General features: G+C 42.1%; 2 protein-coding genes across 4 annotated transcripts; both read right to left on the reverse strand.

Moving 5' to 3' along the window:
• Nucleotides 1–128: 128 nt before the first annotated feature.
• Nucleotides 129–10632, reverse strand: LOC131251750 (uncharacterized). Of its 3 annotated transcripts, none has more exons than XM_058252684.1 (7): nt 10314–10632; nt 9777–9884; nt 3879–4040; nt 3242–3413; nt 3074–3147; nt 2335–2451; nt 129–589 (listed from the first exon to the last, which is right to left on the reverse strand). In XM_058252684.1, the coding sequence occupies exons 1-6, from the start codon at nt 10590–10592 to the stop codon at nt 2371–2373; spliced, it is 876 nt and encodes a 291-aa protein (XP_058108667.1). In that variant the 5' UTR covers nt 10593–10632; the 3' UTR covers nt 129–589; nt 2335–2370. The 3 variants fall into 3 exon arrangements, with proteins under 3 accessions (XP_058108667.1, XP_058108666.1, XP_058108665.1); XM_058252683.1 differs by having other exon boundaries at nt 129–595; XM_058252682.1 differs by lacking the exon at nt 129–589 and having other exon boundaries at nt 2228–2451.
• Nucleotides 10633–15848: 5216 nt separating this feature from the next.
• On the reverse strand, nt 15849–19822 carry LOC131252178 (pollen receptor-like kinase 3). The gene is made up of 2 exons (XM_058253043.1): nt 18391–19822; nt 15849–16606 (listed from the first exon to the last, which is right to left on the reverse strand). Exons 1-2 carry the CDS (start codon nt 19661–19663, stop codon nt 15939–15941), a joined length of 1941 nt encoding a protein of 646 aa, XP_058109026.1. The 5' UTR covers nt 19664–19822; the 3' UTR covers nt 15849–15938.
• Nucleotides 19823–21905: the final 2083 nt, after the last annotated feature.

Genomic DNA, 21905 nt, shown 5'->3' on the forward strand with positions numbered 1-21905 from the left:
TTCCGCATATGGCCCATGGGCCCTCCACGAGCAATTTCAAATAATTTATAAATTTCAATTAGCCGCCAACAAATAATAAGAAGAAAAAATTTCAGATGGTCAATATTCAATCATAAAATGGCAAAAGATTTCGATATTCAGCACCACCAGATCTGGGAAAATTTTGGTGCACCGGAAATTCATGGTGTGTCCCGCCTATCAACAGTCTGGATCACTGGACCATCGGCCCCAGTTTTACAAACCTAAAATCTGAGCAAACTCATATATTATCTCAAGTCAGGGAGTTGAATACTACCACCTTGTTTGGAGGTTTCAAGAGTTCTAAAACTCGAAAACACAAACTCGAGCATCTGCGACAAGGACCGATCGAAATTTTCTTGAACCTTGAAAGCCAAGACTCCATATATTTTTTATACTTTTCAAAAATAGGGAGGAATTCTAATGCTACCAAACAACACCTTGAAGATTTGAAGTCTCAATACATGCTCTTTTGGTAGGGCTGTCGATGGGTATTGCCGGCCCAGTCAGCTTTCGGGCTTGGTCCACTTCAAACAAAGCTCAGGCTCAAATGTAGGCCTGGGGTAGAATCCTTTACCTAGAATTTAAGACCATTTATCAATCAGGCAGGCATCGAGCATCTATGAGCCCAACGGTCCAGCCCAAACCCAACCCAGACCGGACCATTTAAGGTTTCAAGGGCATTTTTGTCCATACCATTCAAGATTGGACATGCCTAATGAACAGCCTAGATATTGCACGAAAGACGATGGCTGGGCTCCGGTGCAGTCGGACCCAGGCCATGCGTAATCGTCACGGGGGGTGTTGAGCCTGTTCGTTTCGCCCATCCGGGCCGAGGCCAGAGTCGGGGGTGGGTTTTAGTTTGCTGGCCAGGCTTGGACAGACCTTGGCCGGGCTAACTAGGGCTGTTAACCTGGCCCCTGTACAGCCCTACTCTTTGGAAGGTGGACCACCTTTCCTTCTTTTCTTTTCTATTTTTACCTAGAAAGTGGAGTCAAGTACTATGGGGCATGACATCCAACTCGTCTAACAGATGCACACCAACATGATAGTCAGATGAACCAAAAATCAGCCCAATCCAATCACCAGGTGGACCACACCATAAAATAATTTAAAAATAAAAAATAAAAAATAAAAAAAACACTCAGATGGGCGGATTGGATGTCATACACACAGCACAGGCCCCACAATGCTCAACTCCACTTCCTAGTAAAGAAAAAAAAACGACAACATTTTGGGCTATAAAATCTTCTCGGTGTTGTTTGGGAAAATCAGAATTCTTGAGGAATTTTAAGGTAAAAGAACTCAGTAGAAATCATAAATATTTGTAGAGCCTTGTGAAATTGGGGTTAAGCAAACTGAATCTCGACAAAATCAAATTCTTTTCAACAGCTAATGAAATCCGGTATTCAAGCAGTACGATTTGAATTTCCAAACAGATTTCAGTTTGCAAACAGAGGGAGGTTTGCTCTCCCCACGGCAGTAGAATGTTGTACATTGCCTCTTTAATAGGCCTAACATGCACACCATATACAAAGCAAAAGTGCCAAGATGCCAAGCCTGTGGGACATCCAATCAGTTAATAAGGTGTATGAAGACATACATGCAAAAATCAGGATCGTTCATTTATCATGAGGCCCACCCTTATTATACCAAAAGAAAATGCAGCTTCATAAAATGCCAATGGTCCACATTCAGCATACACATGTGGCCGGCATGATCACTGAACCAGCCTGATTCTTGCATATGGGCCATTTTCATGGTAGGAGCCACCTTATGCACAGACCAAAGGTCCCACAAACTTGCCAGGTTAGCAGGTACGGTGCATATGTGGGCATGTGGATAGCGAACGTCCCTCATTTGTATGTTAGGGTATGTTTCTGAAAACATAAAAAGAAATCCATATGAATTCCGACAAATTCTGACAAGTGGGGGCCCATGCCTCCACATCAGATCTAGACATGTGCGCAGAAAATGAACTCTTCTTGTTTAAAGCCCCATTTTTTGATACAGTTGGTTGGAATGAAAATGGATTCATCTTCCAAAAAAAATGGCAATTGGACTTCAACTTTTTCTTCTTCTTTTGAATGGCAAATGGATTTCGAACTTTTCCATGCATGACAGTTTCAACGGTCGATTGGAACAAGATTTTCCTAAATTCTATATTATTATAATGATCCACCAGAGATTGGACTGCATACAACCTCCCTACCAATTGCACTTTGTAATCCTTTTTATTTCAAAAAATCAGTTAGGTTATGAACAAAGCAAAAGCAGTCGAAACTGAAGCTCTTCTTTTTTTTTCCCTAGACTTACCCAGGCTCCTGGAACACCCTCCTCATCTCTTGATCTTCATCCCTGGAACACCCTCTTCATGAACCCCTGCAATGAGCTCCCCATTCCAGCTCCAACAGCTTCTGCCAAATAAGTTGCCTGCACAAGTTCCATTATTGCATGAGGATTATATATCTATAGCCAACCCATCAGAAGTCACAGGAAACAATTACTCTCCTCCACATGCAGCCAGATGCGTGTGGAACATTCAAGCTGTGCAACAGGGTGGGCCCCAATGGGTAGATCTCTTCGCCCAAGAAAGTAGACTAGCCCACTCATCAGGCAGGCCATACATATGCAACAAAAAGTAGACCATTTAAAAACAATTGGCAATAGTCTGCATTCAGTGTACACAAGTTGCCTGCTTCATCAGTGGACCAGCTAGATTTTTGGGCCGAGCGGTCTGCATAACCGTAACTGATGCACAGCTTGCAGGTCCCAATCTTGGCACTTGTGCCCATATGTGGAGGGGTGCGTGCATGGATTGCCAACTCGTACAAGTCGAATCGGACATAGTCAAGTCTGATCTAGTTCAGTTCCACAAGTCACCACCCCCAAAACATTCCCAACTTGACCCAACTCAGACGAGTCACATCCCAACTCAGCCGAGTCCCAACTCAACTAAGGACTGGACGATTTGGTCCAAGTTGCCAAGTCTTCAATCTATCGGTGTGCCTACACTTGGAAAAACTCAGCTACATTCAAATAACATTGACATTACCTCTTGAATGGTTTTCTGGAGATCGAATGCGTCTTTGATCCGACGGTCCAAGAATGACCATGTATCACGGAATTCTGTCATGAATGACCCACCCACAAGCACGAAATTTAAGAACGGGTAGAAACTTCCCAGCATACCAACAAAATAAAGGCAGAAGAGAGAACGAACCTGGAGAATGATCAGTCACCATGTATACCTCAGACGTCGAGTATATTCCCCCAAGAACAGTACGTTTCACATACCAATCAATGTCGGAGGCATGGTCCCCGGCAGCATGCCAAATTTCATCAACCAGCATGGCCCGCTGTTTAAAGCTAGTAGTAATGTTTGGTGGTTGTGCCTGTCAACAAATACAAAGCAAAGCACAATCCGTACTTTGATTTTGAGAAATTGCACAGGATGGATTTTCATGGGGCGAGTGGGCTTTTATGAGATGCACAGCTTGCACATGTGCCATATGGATATGTTCAGGAGCCAAGCTGCCAATGGGATGGCCCAACATGTAGATTTCCTAATAAAAGGGCCACACATGTGCAATGAATTTGGACAGCTGATAACTTCTCTTTGAACATCTGCCAATACAAAATAATAATAAGAACTTTTGAATACCCATTTATTTTGTGCATCTGTGGCCCCATGTGATAAGCAGATTGGCCAGATTATTTGGCCATGGAATCTACACATGGAAGCCTCCTGATGGTAGCCTGGATCTCAACATGTATGATGTCTGCACAGTCCGAGTCATGAATCCCTGTTAATGGGGCTCTTTGATTTTCCATCGTGAGAAGAATATAAATCATTGCACCTGAATGCTGAGTGCCTGAGGCCACTTTGATATGTAAGGTGCCTGCATTTCTAAGCGAATGCGGATGAGCTTTGCGAGGCGTTTGCTGAGTATCAGGTTTGTCAGGTCCTCTTCCTCATCGATTCTATCGATCAATTTTTGCAGGCAGTCATCCATGAAATACTGAATGGATGGAAATAAAGGAAGATGTCAGTTTGGATCCATCTAAGCGTCTACACAAGTACAGTAACATCAAAATCTGCACTCCTCTCTGTTGTTGAATAAGTAGCATATATTGATTGATGCTACCACAGCAAGTGCATGGAGAAAAGGAAGATCAATGTCTTCTCCTAGTTGATAATCCTTGAATGCACAAGGACTAGACAAGAAATAAAAATTGATATTATTGAATGAAGTGAATGAATTGCTTGCAACATACCCAATGGCCTTACCTAATCAAAAGAGGCCGTAGACTCCTAATTTTATTTTATTTTTAGAATTAACGAATTTATTAGGAAACTAAGCCAAAGAGGCTGGAAAAGATACAAGCAAAACTACAAGCCCAGCAAGGCGAGAATAACACAGGTGTCAATATAATTGGAGCCTGAAGCCCAATCTAACAGCAAGGACTTTCCCGTACAGATAACCCCGCTGTCGACTCCTTGTTCTCAAAACATCGTCTGTTTCTCTCCCCCCATATGGCCCACAAAACTGCCATAACTGTTAACTGCCAGACCACTTTGCCTTCTTTCCAGAACCCACTTCCATGCCAAGACGCCAGAAAAGACGAAAAGGATGACGGCATGACCCAGCTCACATTAAGAGAAGAAAGAAACGCATCCCATATCTTCCTTGAAAAAGGGCAGTGGAGAAATAAACAATCCACAGATTCATCGTCCTGCATGCATAATAAGCAAACATTCAGGAGCACCTTTCCCCTTTTGCGTGAATTGTCCAATGTGAGGATCTTGTTTCTTTCCACCAACCATACAAAGGCAGCCCACCTTCGTCGGAGCACCATACCTCCAAAATCCATAGTTGTGGCAAGAGGGTGTTGTGGGTGAGAAGATATACATGTAAAAGAATCGAACCGAGAACCCATCTGAACCAAGACCTTTCCAAACCAGCGAATCTGTCTCCTCTTCGTCTGGCTTAGCATTCTTCAGTCTATCCAAGAGGGCGATAAAAGATTTGGCTTCGTCTTCTGATCTCATAATATTCAAAAAATGTCTAATCCTACCCAAACTAGTAATATTCAGGCGTAGACTCCTAATTTCAGGAAAGAATTACCAAATATATTAAAAAGACGTCTAATCCTACCCGAACTAGTAAACAACTCTTAGGTGACTAAAACAAAGACTTTGAACTACAGGTCCGCAACAGGATTCCTAGAACCCTAAAATAGCAAAAACAGAACTTTCTAAAAATAGTAAGTTCCGAATTAAAATGCAATTTTGACCCAGAAAATTACCTTTTTTTCAACAAATCCCTCGAGGCCAACTGACTCCATTAGTTGCCATGTTGTAGGGCTCATTGATAGCTTTCCAACAATATATTATACACGAAAATCTAATAAACAGTCGCAAAGTTATGGCTGTCAGGAGCTACAGTGAGCCTTAAGCCTTTTTTTGGGCCTAAATTGACCTTTTCGGCCTGATATCTTCCAATCCTCACCGTCCATGAAGTCGTGCACAACCTGTTCTACATCAATAGCCTTGAACAATTCAATGCACTTTTGGAAAGAGATGCTATTTTAGGGTGCACATCATGGATGGTCCATGAAGTGGGCCCCAACTAAATATGTGTCAAACAGATCTGCTGATCGGAACTGTTGATCTAGTCGGGCACCACACAGATGAGCCTCAGCCCAAAATTGCAGCGATTTGATGATCTGTTCAAAAGTTTTTCCTGTTGCTGATGGTATACATTATTACAGAATTCTACACATGAAAACGCTATCAATTTTGCATGGAGACGGTGAAGAAGTCAAAAGGAAAAGTGAGCTTCTAAACTAGCAGAAATGGTCAATTTGAGATATGAAAGGTTATAAGAATCTCGGAAAACAGGGCCAAGAAGCCATAGAAAGCTTGGTGGGCCCATCTTATAACACTGAACACCTCCCTTCCATCTGGACAAGCTCCTTATGTCCCACTCTTAATGGCTCCACTCCATTACGGTATCTATTTAGCCATCGGGAGGAAAAGTGAGCTGGGATGGAGCCCCGTGGCTGTTGAATGAGATCTCGGAAGCATGTAAAACCAGGATTTCCTTTGCTGCGTCCATCAGTATTGAGTCCCAAGATTCCTTCAAAGGAGGCCGGTATAGGGGGCAATGAGAGCTAACTATAAACGGATTTCTAACTGATCCAAAATATGGCCAGGAACATATATCCCAACAATGCAAGGAAGAGAACTTGTCTCTAACCCACCTAGGAAAGCAATATCATGTTACTGCCTGCTTCTAAGCTTCAAATAAATAAATAATAGAAATTGAAAAAGAAAATGAATTAAGTTTCTACGCAAGAATTTCAATAAATCAGACAATGCATAACACATTATAATTTATAAATAAAAAAAATAAAATAAACCGCATCAGATCATTTACCATTAGAGCATTGTCCTCCTTAGTGAGAAGGTGATCCCACGGTTAAACTTCTACACAGGGACTACCACATTATAAAATGCAATTTCGAGGCCAACCTATTTACTGAAAGTCACATAATACTCAAATAAATTTCAAGGATTGATCCATTACACCTGGTTGCACATAAGCTTTAAATGCACCCCTGGTGCTTTCAGCCACGGGCATCCGATGGTCAATCTGGGCTGTCCAATAGATCAAACCCACTCTTCGTGGTTCACCATGTTGAAAGTCACATTGATCGTTGGATCCTAAGCATTCAACACTGCGCCTTCTCTTTCATAACTGCAAGTCTCCGGAACATGGATGGAATGTTTATCACTGCCAACCAAAATGATTCTTTGGAGAGAATTCAAGGTGGCTCAGCTCCACACTTTATGGACGGTTCGCATTGATGATTGGGTCTTCTTTTGTGGTAAATGATCTGAACCTTACATTTTGTAGGGCATTGTTTGCCCCAAAATTCCGATTGTTGCAATTTTTCATGGAGACCTCTACATATTAGTCTGAACATAATGGGCAGTCCATAATGATGATCAGTGTTTTAAATAGCGATGCTATGTAGCGTGTACCTTATGCTACATAGCTTATCTTTAACACCACGTACCTCATGAAAATTGCTTAAGTTGCCTATAGTATACGCGACATGATAATTTGCTTATGCTACATGCTACATGGCTCACATGACAAGTTATTTTTCACTACAAAATTAAAATCAATTAATGTTTTCAATGATTTATTATATTTTTCTATTTTCAAAAAAAATAGTTAATCTTTTCAATGCTTTTAGTAAAGTCATATAAGCAATAGTATTATATCAGTTTCGTTGCTCTTCTTCACCATTATACTTAATCATTACCCTTTCCTATTACTTTAGGTTGTGTTTGGTTGCACTAAATATCATGAAATTTTGTTAAATCTCATTATTAATCAGTCTAATTTGGTGCAGAATATCATGAAATTGGTGCAACAAAGTGCAACCTTCATTATAATCTAGAAGTAGCACTATGTAGCCTACCCCTCACGCTTCAAAGGGTTAAACACTACACAACACGCTATTCACTATTCAAAACACTGATAATAATCAGCGCATCAATGCGTCCAAAGGCACCAGGGCATGCTTAAAGCTTAAATTCTCCAGGATGTACTTGCATGCCTCACTATTTAGGATGCAACCAAACTACATAAGAAACCATATCATCATTCAAATACAAAACGATCCAAGAAACCAATTTCAAGTCCAAATATCCAATCCCAGCCAATGTTCTATGTATCAATGGTATTGGCCAATATTATAAGTATAGCGGTCAGGGTACTATATCTTAAGGGAATGAGAAAAATGCATTGTTTTGACAAAGTACCGCCAATGCATGCCGACATATTGCGATATACCTGCAAACCCTATGTCATAAATTTACATTGTATCGATCTGTAATTGAAATATTGCACAAGTATCAGCGATAACAGTGTATATCGCTGGAAAGTCAATTTTTTTAAAAATAATAATAATAATCAAATAAAAAAAAATAAATAAATAAAAAAAAATCAAGAAGTTTTTCAAGGAAAGAAAAAAAAACACGAATTTGGTGGAGAAATTGTGATCCAAGAGCAGATTCATTCTAGAACCCAAAGGAGAGTGAAGTCTGTTTACTATACCCATTCGTAGTCATCCCAATACAGCTATAGGCATGAGCACACCTGCAATACAAACAGGGGCATGGCTATAGACAGATACGTCCAGGAAATGGATATGGGTAATAGAGGTGCCCCCCCACAACTACAGCGGCAGCCATAGCCAGTGCCACAGGGAGCAACAGTGACAGTTACAGTTGCTTCTCAGTATCCACCGACGAGCATAACAAGTACATTTGCTTCTCAGTATCCACAGACAATTACAGTTGCTTCTCAGTATCCACCAATGAGCATACCGGTTGCAAATTGTTGAGGATGAATACCATTGAAATGTTAAAGTACATAGAATGGTATCCTAACCTCATGAGTTGGACATAGTATTGCACTTACGAAGGGCAATAGTATTATAGCTGCTCCAGTACGAATAGGGACAATGACTTTGAGAGCCACCTTGTAACTTCATGCGGATCTGAGGCCACGGTATGTTTTCTATTCTTCTTAGCATCTGGTTGTGTTGTATTGTTGTTTGTGTTTTATAGCTTGTATTGTATGACATTTGAACCATATGAACTCAATTTGGATATAATTGCATCACTTTTGCCTAACAATGCATAGTTGTCCTAAAAAATGGAAAACTATCTACTTTTTTTAAGATTGAACTTTAACAATGGAAAACTATCATGCATAGTTTTTGTTTTTATTTAGTTTTTTGTAATGTTCTAAGCTCTAAGTGTGAAATATGTGTCTTTTAACACCTCCTAAAGTTTCATTGAAATTCCACCCATTTTCCCAAAGTTTCCCCAATTCTTCCTTCATACCACAATACATTATGAAATACATGCGAAATTCTTTATGTTTCTCGTAGTATGTCTGTATCCAAGAGCATAATACATAGTACAATACTAATACTATGGACACTTATCCAGCCTCCCTTTAACCAATAAAAGAATAATAATAACAACAACGAAGAAAGAAGGAAAGAAAAGAAAAAGATAAAAGGTGAGGAGACAAACACAAAGAATCTATCCATGAAGGCAGTGGATAGCAATTGCCAATTACAAAAGCAGGATTCAAGACAATGCTTTTCAATTCAACAAAATCCAATCAGCCAAATTCAAATCCAAAGCATACAATTCCCTCTCCATTAGTCCGAATGCTCCCATCACCCACATGAGAATGAAATCTAATCCCACAAAATCTAAACAGCTATCAATGTTATTTACATTGACACCCAAAATAAAACAGAAATGAAATCTTAATAAGAGCTTAAGGCTGTGCTTGGACACTCAATTGAATAGAATTGCAATAATCCAATTTAATATAAAACAAATTGAGTATAATGGAGGAATAACCGATTTAATATAAAAAAAACAAATGAGTATAATGGAAGTGGCATCATTCTAACTCGTAATGAGAGCCCAATCTCTTATTGCAAATTCCATGTGTTTTCAACCCGAAACACTCACAATCTCAATTTAGTGGCTAGCCCCACTTTGGTCATTTCCACATTATCAAATTGAATTATTTCTATCGAGCGTCCAAACAAGGCCTAAATCACAGACCTCGACTTTGGTAGTTTCCACTTTATGAAATTGAATCATCGCAATTCTTTCTATCGAGCATCCAAACATGGCCTAAGTCACATACCTCTATGAGTGCGGCTTCTTTCCGAGCGAAAGAACCCACAACGGACGGAGAGAGACCAACATCCCTCGCCCCTGAAATCAATGCAGCTTCACCCCACCCCAATTTAACCTGCCAAGAAAGAAAATTCAAACCCGATAAATGCAACAAGGAGCACTTGAACCAGTGCACCCCCTGCAGATTCCACATCCGGCCTGCCTTACAAAAAACACGACACATTTAAAAACAACACAGCGATCCGCGCCGTTCATTGCGTGGATCCCACCATGGATGTACCACTCCCGGAAAACCGCACCAACCCAATTGACCGGCATCATGTTTTAACTCAATGCTGACCCGTCCATTAGTTGGATGCATCCGATCAATAAGAATTCCCTACCGTGGCCCATTCATCAAGTCACGGTCCACCAAATGAACGGCTCGGATCATCTAATATCGCACCAGTTCTCCAATTACCGCGCAGCAGCGCACAGGATAATAAAACCTGTGCGCGGCGCGCATGCTAGCAGCAGCAAGAAGGGGTGGTGCGCGTTTACTTACTACATGGCGGAGGGCAGCCTGTAGCACGCGGGCTTGCTCGGATTGGTAGTCCCCTCCAACTACTCGCCTGGCGTTGCGAGGCTGCTGATGCGTGTGCTCTTCCTTTCCCGGTGGTGCTGCCGCTACTGTTTCTTCTTGGTGCTGGAAAGGGTTTTGGCGTGGCGGGAATGGGGATTGGGGTTGAGTAACGGTCTCTGTTGAGAAGAAACGGTGGATTGGGTGGGACGGAAAGATTCGACGGCTGGAATTGGACGAGAGGCGGATCGCAGATCGCATCATCTCTGTAGCATTTGAGGGAGAGAGAGAGAGTGAGAGAGAGAGAGAGAGAAGCAGCTGGTTCTGCTCTCTTCAACTGAAGAAGAGAGGGGAGAGGATTAGGTGTGACCCGGGCAATACTTTAGTGGGTGTTACTCTTACCGTGTGGGGCCCACATTGATAAACTTATTTCATATCCATACCGTCAATAAGTTTTTAAATATTATTTTAGGAGATGATCCTAAATATTAATTAGATCCAAATATCTATTAGATAATACCGGTGAAAACAGTGGAGAATTACCATTGAAAAAAAAAATTGGGCCACAAAAGTTCTGAATCAAACTAATATTTATATTTTCCCTCTATATCGACGTGTTAGATTGTGGGCCGTAGTAATTTTTTAATGGTGGTCGTTTAATCACAACTGTTTCCTATATTATGGTCCAACTGAGATTTGAATCTAATTAGTGTTTGGTATCATATCCTAAAATGGACTTTAAAAAAACTGATGGACGGCATGGATATACGAAAAATAATCAATGTAGGCCCCACGATAAAGATGATAACACCCAGTAAGGTAGACCCGGGGAACACCTAATCCACTCCAGATTGGGGAGGGCTTATAGATGCTACGACGATTCGCGCGAGAAGAAATTAAAATGGAGATTCGCAGCATACATGGCAAAAATCCTACGTTTGTGAAATAAATATACCATTCATTTAAGTATATATGGCAGAATAGTAAGAATTTTCAATCTTAAAGCAAGGAAAACTTGCTTAATAAATTGAATGGTTAAAGATCATGAATTAAGGTTATTTAATGTGGCATTTCTGATAAGTGGATTTCTTGAATTTTGTTCCATAGAAATTTCACGGTTTTTTTCACTTTATGAGTGTAACGGATCTGCGTAAAAAGCTATAACTATATGTTTTTTTGCGAATCGGTTGTGCTGTATCTACTTCCGCGAATCGCCTCGTTGTCTATAAAGATATTTTTCCTTTGGCATACCGTAGGTGCCACGTCTTGCTGGGTTGGAATAAGTCCACGTGTCTTTATAACGGCCAAGAAGAGTGGGCCAGGGTGTGCGCTAGAATCAGTCCACGTGTCTCTACTGCTGCTAAGAAGAGTGGGCCATTGGATCATCGCCAAGCAAAGTTGTGACCTGGAGGGAGTGGATCTTACGGTCAGATCTTTGGGGTTGGGGCATGTCCAGATGGGGCCCACCAAACTCAAAGATCCTGATTATTCTGGTGTCTTCTCAGTTGTGGGTGGGCCAGCTCTCTCTCTCTCTCTCTCTCTCTCTCTCATGTTGCAACCATCTCATCAATTTGGTGGGGCCACCGTAGATGGCCGGTAAGCAATCCTAGCTTTCCTTCCCGCAGAGAAAAAATGTGCTGTTTTGATGAGGGCTGTCAATGGTGGGCCCGTAATTTGAACCGCTGGGGCTGTCCCGGACAGCCTATTCAGTATTCACATATTTGTGCCTGCTAGCCCGGGCCAAGCCCATTAACACCTTGGCTACCTTGTTAGTGGGTGCAACTCGAATGGGTTGCACCCACTCCAGTTGAAAATTAACCCAAGCCCAACCTATTCTCAAGAGGAGTTGCACAAGACTATAATACCTTTTTTTATAATAATTTTCTAACCATATAAAATTGGTAGGATCTTGGCTTGCTGCATTCAATGAAAACTAAAGAGTTGTATAAATTAAATGGTGTACCTTATACCATTGAATTAGATTATGAAAAAGCTTGATGTTGATGAGACATTATTTACATACTTTCAAGGGTTTAGATATTCTTTACACTTGCACAACAATTAAGATCAAGTAGCTCTAGTCTTTTCAACTCACTATAATGCGAACGGTAATGGCAGGACAACTACAATGTGGAGTTAGAGAGAGGGACTGGGAACTCAAAAATTATACATGATTTGATTCGGCATCAAATGGACCAATTAATTGTGGGACTCCTCGTCTCCTCCCATTATTTAGAATACTCAATGGTATTATGGAATTTCAATAGTTTTTTAGACTTAAAAATGTTATTTTCAAAATAGGAAAAGCCACGTATTTAGAATGTGAAGAGACATTTTCAAATCAAAAGAAACAACCATCGAAATACGAAAAGACATTCTTGAAGGTCACATTTTTATAATGAATAATAGAATCTTCATTAGAGTAATAATCTCAAGAAAAATTACTTGAATCTCATACATTTATAAACTTAAGAGTAGAAATAAGAATTAAGACTCACCTAAGCTTTAATGACACAAAAAAACTATCAACATGCCCATAGTTTGTATGTCTTTATAAATGAATCAAATTCCAACGTTCATAAAATAGGCAGAAAATGATACTTTCTATCAATCAATCAATCGAACTTCATTTAGCTTTGGCCTGAAATATTGTTAGACTGTTTTGACCATTCTCAATCGATCGATCGAGAATTCGCTTAATTGGTTAAGGGTTAATCGAACTCACCCAAAGTTCTGTTAATTTGGGTTGTTGGTTTACAACAATTCAAAATCTTTTTAAATTTATTTTATCATATTCAAATTAAGCTCATAAGGTTGATGGATGATTAAATAAAAATTTACCTATTAAAAAATCGATCATCTAGAAGTTATGCTTGTTTTGAATCTAAGGTTATGGTCACCAAGGCATCCCATGATTTATCAGTTTCTCACTTCTTAATGTTTTATATTTTCATTTGTCTTCGATCTTTAACTTTCAAGTACTCAACCCACTCACTGACACACTAACTCACGTAATTAACAAATATATGCACAAATAAGTGCACTAACAAGGCTGATGATTTTTAAACCAAGGCCAACCCAAACTCAAATTAAAACAATCTAAAGTTCAATCTAGATCGATAGAATTTGGATTAATCAAGCTCAAATTACTTCATAGTTATTATGCATGTTAACAGGTAGACTTAGTGCTGGTTTAGGCTTAGATGTTTAAATTGAGCCCAAACCATCTCAAACTCAATTTAAACCAACCTAAGATCAACTTGGGCCAATAAAGTTTGGGTTAACCACACCAACATTTTATCATAATTATTTTGCACATTGCCGGTAGGTTTAAGGGTTCAGACTCATATATTTAAACTGGACAATTTAGGCTTATTTAAAATATTGCTTTTCATGACAAGGTAAACAACCTTACATGTCTATGAATTATGGAGTACTTCAATCATGGTTTGTAGAGTATAACATTTGCGAGGTATCGCCCTATTAAAAGAAATATCATTGTGATAGGCCTTATTATTAGTATATAAAAACAATAGTGAAATAGTTGTTTTCTACACATAATATAGATATAAAGGCCTAGTAACTATGTTGTACCACATTCATAACATTAGCTTCATGGTATTAAAAAGCCATTTGGCGATTGACTACGGCTTTAAAATGAATAAAATGGATAAGAATAAATATCTTGATCATTTGTTGTTATATAAATGATCTTACAAGCAAAAAACAACAACAAATATCTTAATTATTGGAGATTAAAATCAATAGGGAGGCAATTGTCAATTCTCTCATAGGCTTCGATCCCAATTTGGTGCTCATGGGGTCATTCGATCTAGATTTTAAGTTGATTATTTTAATTGTAAAAATTAGAGCATTTACATGGTTATGATGGATGGATTAGATTGTGCACACATGCATCACTTGCACACATGCATGATAGGTAAATCACCTCACCTATAGCTCAAAAAACACTATTTTGTTTTGTTTTAATAATCAATATATATTAATCAAAGACAATCTTTTTATATCGGATGACCGTACATTAAAAAAAAAAAATGATGTCTACATATGTGTCTTACACATGTGCCAATCATGTCTCATAAAATTATCCAAATATATGATGTCCACATATGTATCCTACACATGTGCCAATCATGTCTCATCAAATTATTGAGATATACGGAATACAACTCTCTTTGATCGGTCCCAAATGACCACCATATATCATCCAATTATATCACAAGTATGCTCATGATCGAGGTAATAAGATCTATGGATCACAATTCTTCGTCAATTATGCAAGCTCAAATGGCTTAGATCATTTAGGATAAACCTCTCATACCCATTTAAATACGTTATGTAAAAATTAATTTAGAAAATGAATACATCAGGTTTAATAACCGAGATCGAATAACATTGGTTTTTCATGGCACAACTCTAACTTACGCTGGTTCATGTGTATTAAAATGAATACATCAGATTTAATAATCGAGATCGAATAACATTGGTTCATGTGTATTAAAATGAAATATTGGCTGGCTGTGGTCTAGGTCAATGTTCACTTATAGCCCCTTGACGGGCAGATCTAACTGAATTTTTGCACCAGATCACGAACATTGTGTGCCCACCTCAATGAATGGCTAGGATCTTAAACAGGGGAATCACAGTGGCACGTGTTAGAGAAATCACGCTCCAAATTTATAAAAGGGAATTTCATTTACATATGAAAGAATTACAGAAGGAAAACTACAAAAATACCCGTCAATATTTTATTTTTGTAAGACCCAAGGTATCAAAATTACTGAATTTCGTTTTGAGAGAACGAAATTATAGAAATTTATCTAACAGGAAATGACGAATTTGCCCTCGTATCTCTGCAAAAACTAGTATATACCCCGAGGCTGCCTACCCGGGGATAGCTTATCAAATGACGAAGATACCCTTAAACTTTTTTAATGGGCTAAACTACCCTTTCTTCTTATATGCACATTGCCAATTGCCCCGTTGCAGATAGCTTACGTTCGAGCTCAGGGGTATTTTCGTCATTTAATATCAATGATAAACTCTTCCACCGCTCCGCCCCATCTTCAAGCGCCAAACACAAACGTCCTGCACGTGCTAAAGCCACATGAACGATATCTGATTAGTTTATAGGGTGGGCCCAGCGAAAAATATTCCTTCGCCCCAAAAAATTCTCCATTTATCAGGTGGGCCGCACGGAAATAATAACCGACGGCCTATATTGAACGCGCATATCTCACTCACCTGGAAAGCGACCGGCTGAGATTTTGTATAGTACTGGGTGGGCCCACCTACATATCCCTATTGGGCACGTGTGAAGCGTTTTTATCAGGCGCTTGAAGATGGCGCGCGTGTAAGTAGCATTGCCAGAAGATATAAATTGATAATTCTACCCCAAAACGTTTTCGCCTTCCACGTGCGTTGCACGTGCCAGTTATACTACTATAATGACCAAAATGCCCCTGATGGGGTAGAAATTACAAACCCCTCCAGTTTTTTTTTTTAACCTCATCCATGCCACACCACTACATTTCCGTGCCGGTACCGTTACGATGCGGTTTGGCCCGATATCTCACCGTTACGCTTCAGTTATCCTTGATCTGGGCCCCCACTAGACATCTCACCGTGTCCGTCCTTTAACGACGCCTGGGCCACGTAGGCCCCACGTTGATCCTGGCCGCACCCTTCTTCGGTGACGATCTCCTCGATCCTCTTGGTGGCCTCCCGCATGGTGGGACGCTGTGTGGGGTCCACATTGGCGCACGATAGGCCGAGGTGCAGGAGCCGTTCCATGCCGGCATGTGGTCCATCAGGGCCCAATATCTCAGGATCATACAGTTGGGATTCTCTATGATCCGTCACGGCCGTTGAGACCCACTCCACAAGATCGGTCCCACCCTTTCCATGGCTGAGATACAGTGATGGGAATTTACCGGTGATGATCTCGAGAATGAGAATCCCGAGGCAGAAGACATCGGATTTTGGAGACACGTGATTGTACTGGATGGATTCCGGGGCCTTGTAGGCCAGCAACGACTGGGTTGCTTGCAAGGGGGCTACTAGAGGGAAGTATCCGTAATCTGTGATCAACGGCTCGAAATCGTTGCCGAGGAGAACGTTGGACGATCTGAGATTGCCATGTGGCAGGTCCGAGTGGGCGAGTTCCGCGTGTAGGTAGGCCATCCCACGTGCGATCCCACCGATGATTTTTAAGCGGGTGGGCCAGTTTAGGTCCGCGTGGTCTTGTCCTCGATCGCCTGAAAAATTAAAAATAAAAAAACAGAGAAATCTCAAGTGGGGCCATGTTTCTTGGTGGCCCATTTAAGCTGCACATGTGGCAGAGGCATGACCGTTCATCTGGCGGGCCTGTCGCCGGATGAATGGTTAAGATCGTTATGCAATTGTGCATGGTTCAGATAAAGCATTACATAATGCATGTTGTGGGGTCAGACACAAAAATAGAGAAATTAATGATGATGATCGCAGGTGGTTTTCTGATTGTGGTCTATCAAATGAAGGGCCCACCTGATGGACGGTTTGGATTTACCAATGTACGTCTGCGAGCAGAGGACCCGAGTCCACGTCCGAATTAGTGGGAGAGGGCCCGTATGTGGGCTTTTCAGGTAGACTCAAGTCCAAGATCGTCCCAACTAGTTATTGGGCCTTATGTAAGGCCCAGACCAAACGATGGGCCTCCGTTCGGGACCACATCTTTCTTCTGCCATCCAACGCAAATGTGAACTGATGACACGTCTGCATAATCCAAACCGTCCAAATTTCACGTTTTCACGTCTCATTATGGGTGCCTGATCGGAGCCATCCATCATCCAGATGCCATTGTAAATGGGTCAGGTCCCCAATCCTGGCCTAAGGATGGCCCTATTCCTGACCATTGATTCCGCAGTTGAATCAGAGCCGTTAAAAGTCTCCTTTCAACTGTCCACATATCACCGCCCAACCATAAATTCCCTGGAGATGGACGGCTGTCATCATCCTTCAATCTCTATATCTGGATCCCACAGCGGGTTTGCCAATCAGCAAAGATCCAATGAAGCAGGCCTGATATCAACAGTCAGGATCAAATTTCCCCTGTCCTTTTAGAAATCAAATCGGGCCGAGCGACCCGGTTACAAATACGATCCAGTGGGAGCTAGTCGGGTCTACCATCTTGGACCCACGTAACAGATGTTTGCAAAGCCACGGACTATACGAGACCACGCTTCACGAGGTACATGTTAAAATCGCACAAGCAAACGTGATCTAATCCATCAATTCATCTGTGCCCGTCCATGTTACGCCCGTATTTATGGAAAGGGATTGGCTACTCCCCTGCCACCAGCCAATGGCTAGTGGTCGGTGCTCTGTGGGCCCCACCATGATGTATGTGTTTCATCCATGCCGTCCACCCATTCTTACAGATCATTTTATGATATGACCCCAAAAATGAGGTTGATGAAAATCTCAAGTGGACCGCACAGTGTTGATTGAACGCCCACCATTAAAAACTTCTTGGGGGCACAAAAGTTTTGGATCAAGCTAATATATATTTTTTCCTTTCATCCAAGGCTGTATTACCTAATCAACAGGTTAGATTTCAAATAAGAATTAAATTGGCCCTATGAGGTTTTCAACGGTGGACATCCAATTACTATTGTATTCCCATGGTGTGGTCCATCTGAGATTTAGATCTATCTCATTTTTAATATCAAGCCCTAAAATGATCTTTAAAAATTGATGGACGGCATGGATAATACAAAAACACCATGATGGGTCCACATAGCACCGACCACTAGCCACTGGCGTGACTAGCCAAACGGCGTCCCGATTTAAAGTGGACCCGATCCGGGTCTAGGTAGTAAAACCATGACTAGAACCCGATAACCTAGGGTCTGGGAACTCCAGGCCCCAACTCGAACTGGAACCGTTGGGACCGGATGCAGTGACAATATGACGATGACGTGGCCATTGTGATGAAGCTAGTGGACAGGTATTTCCATCACCAACGGCCACGATTGCACCGATAAGTGGGCCACGGTATTACCATGTAAGAGATACAGCAAGCTTCCCCGCGGCGCGAACTCCAACACCAGAAGCTTCTCCTCCTTCCTTGAATGAAACGCCAGCAAAGGCAATACGTTCGGATGCCGCAGCCGCCCGAGTCTTCTCATCTCCTCCTCGAACCCATCATTCCCGATCCTATCCATCTCTCTCAACCTCTTCACCACCACCGCCCTCCCACCCGCCATCACCGCCTTGTAAGCAGACCCAAGCCCGCCAGCTCCCAACACCTCCGCTGCCGCCTTCATCAGGTCCGTGAGCCCGAACGCGCCCTTCTCATCATTCACCACCACCAGCTCCGCAACCACAGGCACCGGCCTCGACTCCTTCCTCACCGACTCCCTTTTATGCCGTGACTCGCGATGCGTAGAAGAAGCTCCTTCCTCCTCCACCTCTGCAATATCCCGTTCCAGAGCGCTGAAATCGCTAGCTCGCTTCTTCCTAGCTTGTCTCACCACCGTCACCACCAGCAGCAATAAGAACAGAACCAGAACCATGAAGACTACTACCCCATTTGAGGATTTCCCTTCTGGAGCTTGCTTCCCTTCGTTATTACACTCCTCCCCCACCTGGGCACCGCAGAGCCCAACGTTTCCTGCGAACGCGCTCGCGTCTATTTTCTCCAGGCCTGCAGGGATTCTGCCTTCCAATTCATTATTCGACACGTTGAAGGAATTCAGCAATGGAAGTTCTCCGATCGATGAAGGGATTCTCCCCAAGAAGCGGTTGTTCTCGAGGTGCAACTCCTTCAAGCGGGGTAGCATCGAGACTGATTCTGGAATGGGTCCTGAGAAATCGTTACTGTCGAGCCAGAGCTTCTTGAGAGACGCCATGTTCGAGAAGAAATCCGACGGAATCTCGCCGGAGAATCGGTTTCTCGATAGGTATATAGATTTCAACGCGCCGAGCTGATTGAAGCTCGGAATGGGGCCGTCGAACTGGTTTCCGATGAAGCTGATGGTGCGAAGGCCTGGAAACTGAAGCAGTGCGTCAATGTCGATCTTCCCTGAGAGACCCATCCGGCCGAGCCGGAGTCCGGTGACGATGCCGTGGAAGCAAATGATTCCAACCCATGAGGTGTTGTTGGTGCAAGGCTCTGAGTCGGAGCTCCATGACTCGAGCGAGTTGGCATTCTCGAATGAGCCTTTGAGCTTAAGGAGGGCGTCGGAATCTGACAATGCCGACGTGAGGAGAGGAGAAAAGGAAAGGAGGAGGAAGAAGAGGATGGGTGGGGAGGGAATGTGATGGACGGCCATGGGTTGGCCGGAAACGTGAGGAGTCGCCGGGGAGACGCGGGCCTGGGTCTGACGTGGTATGGTTTGTGGTGACGTGGACTGGATGCTGGGTTTGAATGGGTTGGTATGGTTTCTTCATGGTGAGAGGGAGAAAGAGAGAGAAAGAGAGGTTTGAAGGGAATGGTGATGAAAGGAGAGGTAGCGAGAGATGAGAAGAGAGAGAGTCTAAGAATAGGAAGGGAAGGAGGGGAGAGGTGGAGTTTGGGTTTGACCATGTCAACGGGTAGGTTTGACCAGTCAATGGAGGAAACGGTTTCTGGCCGTTTGTTGCGGGTTAGGACTGGTGGGCCCCAGTGCACCACCCGGATGGTTGCGAGTTACCTGCGGGGGTTGTTTCAGGGGAAACGGATTGGCTACTCCCCCTGCTACCAGCCCCGTGGCTGGTGGTCGCTGCTTTGTGGGCCCCACCATGATGTATTTGTTTCATCCATTCCGTTCAACCGTTTTTAAAGATCATTTTATTGCTTTTTACCAAATATTAGAGAGATATAAACCTCAGTTGGACCACACTATATGAAAACAATAGTTATTGGATATCCACTATTAAAATCCTCCTAAGGCCTATTGTACTGTTTATTTGACATCAAATCTGTTGATTAGGTCATACAGGCCAAGATGAAGGGAAAAAACGAAAATCAGCTTGATCCAAAACTTTTATGGCCCTAAAATGTTTTTAATGTTCGATACTCATTTTAAAATGTTTCCTGTAATGTGGTACACTTGATACTGAGACATAACTCATCTTTGGTATCATACCTTAAAATGATCTTTAAAAATATATGGACGGCATGGATGAAACAAATACATCATGATGGGGCCCACAGAGCACTGACCACCAGCTATTGGCTGGTGTCAGGTAGAGTAGCCAATCCGTTTCCTGCTTTAGGTGGTGTTGTTTGGCCCACACAACACACATCACCTCTAGGGGTGTTGGTGGCAACGTAGTGATCGCCCGTGCAATAGAAAGTAATGTGGGGCCATCGTGATGGATGTGTGATATCCACTCCATCCATCATTTTGGTCGGCTTAAGTTAAGATATGAGAAAAATAAGCCTGATCGAAAAACTCAAGTGGGCCACACACCGGAAAAGTGGGGACTGATACCACCCGTTGAAACCGGAAACGGATTGGCTACCACCCCTGCCACCAGCCAATGGCTGGTGGTCGGTGCTATGTGGGCCCCACCATGATGTATGTGTTTCATCCATGCTGTCCTTCTATTTTTATAGATCATTGTACGGTATGAGACCAAAAATTAGATATATCTTAATATGAAGTGCACCACATTAAAGGAAATAGTGTTGAATGAACGTTGGCCATTAAAAAAATTTTGAGGGTCATGAAGGTTTTGGATCAAGCTAATCTTTGTTTTTTTTCCCTTCATCTGGGTATGTATGACCTAATCAACAGATTAGATGTCAAGTAAACAGTACAGTGGGCCTTAAGAGGATTTTAATGATGGATAACCACTCAATATTATTTTCCTGTGGTGTGGTCCACCTGAGATTTATATCCCTCTTATTTTTGGGATCAAGCCATAAAATGATATGTAAAAATGGATGAAAGGCACGGATGAAACACGTACATCATGGTGGACCCACATAGCAACGACCACCAGCTACAGGGGTGGGGTAGTGGCAGGAGTAGCCAATCCGTTTCCCTTTTTTTAGACTCGGACTGGGTACTTCCCCGCCTCTCCCCAACTCGGGACAGGCTGAGGCTCCGAGGGCTGCCATGATGTATGGATTTTATCTACACCGTCCATCCAAATTTTCCGTGTCATTTTAAGTTAAGAATCAAAAAATGAGGCAGATCCAAAGTTCAGGTGGACCACACCGAAGGAAGAAGCAGTGTTAACGATGCCCACAGTTGGAACCTTCCTAAGGTCCACAGTGATGTTTATTTTCCATCTAAACTGTTCACGAAACCTTGCCAAAGGAAAAACACAAATGCCATATTAATCTAAAACTTCCTGGCTCCGAGAAGTTTTCAACCTTAAGAGTTTAATACCCATTTTGTGGTCCACTAGAACTTTGGATTTACTTCATTTTTAGGTTTTTGTTCTAAAATGACAGGAAAAAAATGAACAGACGGTGTAGATAAAACCCACACACCACTGTGGTCAACAGAGCTACGGCTTATTTGGAGACTGGCATGGAAGTACCCCCATCATTTTGACAACTTATTTTAGGGTACCAGCCAA

The sequence above is a fragment of the Magnolia sinica genome, chromosome 7, assembly GCF_029962835.1.
Source record: "Magnolia sinica isolate HGM2019 chromosome 7, MsV1, whole genome shotgun sequence".
In the NCBI taxonomy this organism is placed as follows: Eukaryota; Viridiplantae; Streptophyta; class Magnoliopsida; order Magnoliales; family Magnoliaceae; genus Magnolia; species Magnolia sinica.

Excerpts from the sequence above, each read along its gene's own strand:
- LOC131251750 (XM_058252684.1), bottom strand. The coding sequence starts at position 10,592 with ATGATGCGATCTGCGATCCGCCTCTCGTCCAATTCCAGCCGTCGAATC. Across the intron at positions 4,041-9,776 it reads AAGAAGCCGCACTCATAGAG|TATTTCATGGATGACTGCCT; the intron begins GTATGTGACTTA and ends CCATCCATTCAG. Across the intron at positions 3,148-3,241 it reads GGTGACTGATCATTCTCCAG|AATTCCGTGATACATGGTCA; the intron begins GTTCGTTCTCTC and ends CATTCATGACAG.
- LOC131252178 (XM_058253043.1), bottom strand. The coding sequence starts at position 19,663 with ATGGCCGTCCATCACATTCCCTCCCCACCCATCCTCTTCTTCCTCCTC. Across the intron at positions 16,607-18,390 it reads CTTGCTGTATCTCTTACATG|GCGATCGAGGACAAGACCAC; the intron begins GTAATACCGTGG and ends TTAATTTTTCAG.